The sequence below is a fragment of the Siphateles boraxobius genome, unplaced genomic scaffold (assembly GCF_051911475.1).
Source record: "Siphateles boraxobius isolate OS27281-9 unplaced genomic scaffold, OSU_SipBor_1 41, whole genome shotgun sequence".
Lineage (NCBI taxonomy): Eukaryota > Metazoa > Chordata > Actinopteri > Cypriniformes > Leuciscidae > Siphateles > Siphateles boraxobius.
Window position 1 is genome coordinate 40,260,332 of NW_027509042.1, and position 4,470 is coordinate 40,264,801.

General features: G+C 36.8%; 1 protein-coding gene across 1 annotated transcript in view; it reads right to left on the reverse strand.

Moving 5' to 3' along the window:
* Nucleotides 1–3,431, reverse strand: part of rapgef4b (Rap guanine nucleotide exchange factor 4b) — a 41,027-nt gene extending 37,596 nt beyond the window's left edge. Inside the window, exon 1 of the mRNA XM_077199689.1 lies at nucleotides 2,985–3,431. Within this exon, the coding sequence (XP_077055804.1) occupies nucleotides 2,985–3,100 (116 nt within the window). The 5' untranslated portion in view covers nucleotides 3,101–3,431. The remainder of the gene's footprint in view (nucleotides 1–2,984) is intronic.
* Between the last annotated feature and the right edge of the window lie 1,039 nt (nucleotides 3,432–4,470).

A 4,470-nucleotide genomic window follows, 5' to 3' on the forward strand; every position in this document is an offset into this window, starting at 1 on the left:
GAGGGAAAAACCACATCAATGACTGCAATGGAGACCTTTTTCAGCTATTACTGTACATGCATACTCTATGTAACTCTATGCATTTAGTGCTTCCAGTTGACCTGATGTGATGAGCATAATGTACATTAACTAGTTCTATTTCTTTGCCCGCAGGTTATGCTGAGCCGCACCAGGCCGATCTCATGTGATCCGGACCAGTTTGCCTGTGATCTTGTGGATGTGAGTGGGGGCGAGAGTGCCGCTGAGATTCACTGGAGTGGAAAAACATTACCAGCATATATCTGCTGGGCACAGAACGGACCCTGTATTACAGTGGCCGCCAGTGCAAAGCCATGCCTCTCTCTCTGGCTCGCTCACTCTTTTCATCCATGTGTCTTTCTTTTTCATATAGCCCCAGCCCATTGTGAAGAGTCCAAAGAATCTTTTGAAAAAACACTTTCACCTTTGTGTCTCTCTATCTATGTATTTTTTTTTGAGTTCCAAATGTTTGAGGTTTTGCAGTAGGCCTTAAAGATCTGCACAGTTTCAAAGGAATTGTTCACAAGACGCTGTTTGATTTAAATAGGCAAATGCTTAAGAATCTATGATCGGATTATTATTGCAGTGATTATAATGTTTCTAGCATTTTATATGTTTGTCAACAATTCTTCTAACCCTAACTGATGGAGTGTCAAACTGTGAAAGAATGTTTGTGAGCAAGCATGAAGAATAATTTTGAAGGAGTGCAGACCCTAAATTCAGTGAAAGTCTTTGGATGTGCTGGAGGAGACTTTACCAAACATTAATGTTCCTCTTGATGGGAATAACATCACATTTATTTCCACCAAGAGGTGAATACATTTTTGGTCAAGATCTTGTATTGACAATGCAAGAGTCCAGCACTTGGTAAAGTCTCCTCTAGCACATCCCAAAGACTTTCAATGAGTTTAAGATCTGGACTCAGGGGAGCCAATTCATGTGTGAAAATGATTCTTCATGCTTCCTCCCAAACATTCTTTCACGGTTTGAGCCTGATGAATCTTGACTTTGTCGTCCTGGAATATGGCCAAGATGTGTCTTACATGGTTGTATAAGAAATGGTTGTTGCCAAATATATAACATGCAAGACACATAATAATAAATGCAAGAATGATCCAATCATAGACTTGCCTTTTTAAATCCAAACAGCGACTTTATTGTCATCATTATTTACTCACCCCCATTCCTTTCCAGATGTGGATCACAAAAGGAGACACTTTTGAAGAATCTTTATGACGTTTGCTCTAAAAGGCTTCAAACCTGTTGTGATCCACTGAAGTGCTATTTTTGTACCTTTACATGATTGCAAATGAGATCTTTGGCAGAAATATCACAGGATTAATATGACTTGTATACAGTTCATAAGTCACAAGTACTATTTTATGGTGTTTTGCGGTTCTTTTGGGTTCCACAGAAAAAAAAATGGCATACACGACAGAATTTTCATTTCTGCATGAGCTGTGAAGCTTGAACCTGACGCAATATTGAGAATTTGTGACCCGCCAACATCGTCACATTTTAACATAAACCTGAAATCATTCATTATCTGTTTATTTCTTTCTAAAATGAGCAAGGAGGCCCAAATTGATTCTAACGTCCTGAAATAAAAACAAAAACAAAAATATATTCACAAAACAAATTGATTAAAGAACAGAATATTTGTTATAATATTGTTTTCATACTTCAACTACAAAAACCAACCTTACTGTGTTAATATGAAGGAATGTTCTATTAATGTATCCAATTCGAAAAATTAGAAATGTTTCCCTGGCAAATAACTGAAATAAAGTGAGTTTGAGCCAAGAACTAAAACCAGGCCTATTAAAAAAAGAGGGAAAAAAGCACATAACAAAATTACTAAAACCTCAACGACAAAGTAAAAGCTAATACAATAAGAGGATATAAATATCACTAAACTGGTTATCACACTTCTTTGTTTCTCACAGTGTTTAGAATCAGTACAGAGGGGGATCATTATTCTGACAGGTGGCTTCATCCTTTCACATAATATGAATGTCAATGGAGGCGAAGATAACGGACGACAGAGACAGTTGAACTCTGTCTTCCCTGCAATATTTATCCCTTTCATTATCAAGCATATTTACTAAATAGAACACAGCACATCAATTTAGACATATCAGGATTAACAAGCCAAAAATTATAATTTCCAGACTATGGTGTGACTGATCTGAAGAATCTGCTTACACAGCAGCACAATGCAGAGTCTTTTCCAACAGCACAGCCTGTTTTTTTCTTTGTGTATGTGCAGGTTTATTGATCCCCACAATGCATCCTGGTGTCGGATGTAAATGGACCATGGACATCCTTAAGAAGCATTACATTGATCAGAGTAAAGACAACGTTTAAAGAGTCCATTAAAAAACATCAGCCTCTGAAATCCCATCACACCCAGTAAGGTGATCTCACTTTTCCCTCCCATCACCATGGTAACCTGCAGGGATGTGTCTGGGCTAGGAGGGGCAGTGAGAAGGTAACAGATATTTTATATAGTCAATATGTTCATTTGTATTGGAGACCTAACGACCAAAGGCTGACTCTGGGAGTGCCTAATTATAATCAACCAAACTAATTTGGTTTAAATAACCCGCAGCACATAAATGGAGAGTCTGATTCATACTGCAGAAGAGAATGATTCAAATATTCCAAAGGATGCACAAATCAAATTCAGATGATATGAGACCAACAAACGAATTATATAGAGAAGCATAGTCCCTGGTTGAAGAAAGAGAGCAGCTTCTCTTATTTTCTTTGCTTACAGAAATAAATATCCCTTCAGGAAAAAAAAAAAGGTAAATATAAATTATGAGAATTGCGATGCAGGTGATGCACCAGAGACGCAGGACGCATTCTGCTGTTACTGTCACCTTGTTGCAGCCCCTTCGGACATCGAAATGAACAGACGCACGAAAAAAAATCGCTTTCGGACACGGTCGGGTGTCTCTCACCTCTTGTCCAGGCAGATGATCCACTCGGAGGAGGCCACGGAGTGCGCAGAGGCGTGCACCGCTACCATCTTCGGCTCGACCGGTGTGAATCGCAGATCTCGTCGACTCGCGCGCATCAGGGCTCGTCCCCCTCCCCGCCTCTGTCGTCAACTGGATCACTGTGGCGTTGGTTCATCGTCACCACGTCCACGCGCACTACAATCGTTTACAACCGTGACTGCCCACTAACACGAAAAACAAGTCACGTTCTGAACAGCGAGGCATTATCGGTTGGAGATCTGTATTGACGATGGTTAAGATAACATTACGTGGCTGCCATGGTTTAAACATAACGTCACTGGGAGGCGGCCTGGGAATATCACGGAAAAGGCGATGAGAGCCGGTTAAAATACTGATATGATGCATTAAGGTTTTTGTAGATGACAGCAGTGATGCTGATGCTGCACTGTCACCATGGTGATGACGGGCTCGCGGTCAGCGAGATGCTGCATATAGACGCGAGAGGAAAGGGGAGCGCGCGCTGTCAGGCGTCTTGTTCTCCCCTGGGGTGACACACACACACACTTGCACAGCACACACACTGTCGGGAAAGAGACAAGGAGTCGCAACTGTCGCATGGCTACACTGTAAATAGGGGAAACAGTTGCAGTTGTTAGCTATTTGTACCCAGCTATTTTTGATGTAACCAAATGTAGTCGATTCATTCATATTAAATAAGAATTTTAGGTTACACTTTATTTTAAGGTGACGTTGTTACATTGTAATCACTCAAATAAGTACTAAGTAATATAATTCATTCACTACCTAAACCTAAGGTTTGGTTTAGGGTTAGTTACTTATAATTATGCATAATTTACTGTTATTACTACAGTAAGCATACATGTACATCACCTTAAAATAAAGCGTCTCCGAATTGTATTATACTAATTATTATTTAATTAAATAAATATTAATATAATCAATCAATTAATTAAATAAATACATAATATAATTATAATACAAATACTTATAACATTTTCTTGGTGTAACCTAATGTATTATCATTCATATTAAATAATGCTGAAGAATCTTTCTGCAATATTAATATAATTAATTATTAAATAAAGTAAAATAAATTAATTAAATTTATTATTTAAAATAATATTAAATCATAGTTTGACATACCCAGGGAGTTGGCTACACTGTAAAAAGATAACAGTTGCAATTGTTAGATTTTTTTTTTACCTAATCATATCTTTAATAAAATAGCCTTTTATAGTATAACCTAATGCAATCTAGTTTATTAATACATATTCAATATTTATTAATAAAAAAAATAAACATTAATATAATGAATTAATAATAAATATAATTATTTAAAATAAGAATATATATATATATATATATATATATATATATATATATATATATATATAATATTTTATCTAATAATAATAATAATAATAACCACATGAAGTACATTTTAGGTAACTAATTTTAAACAGTA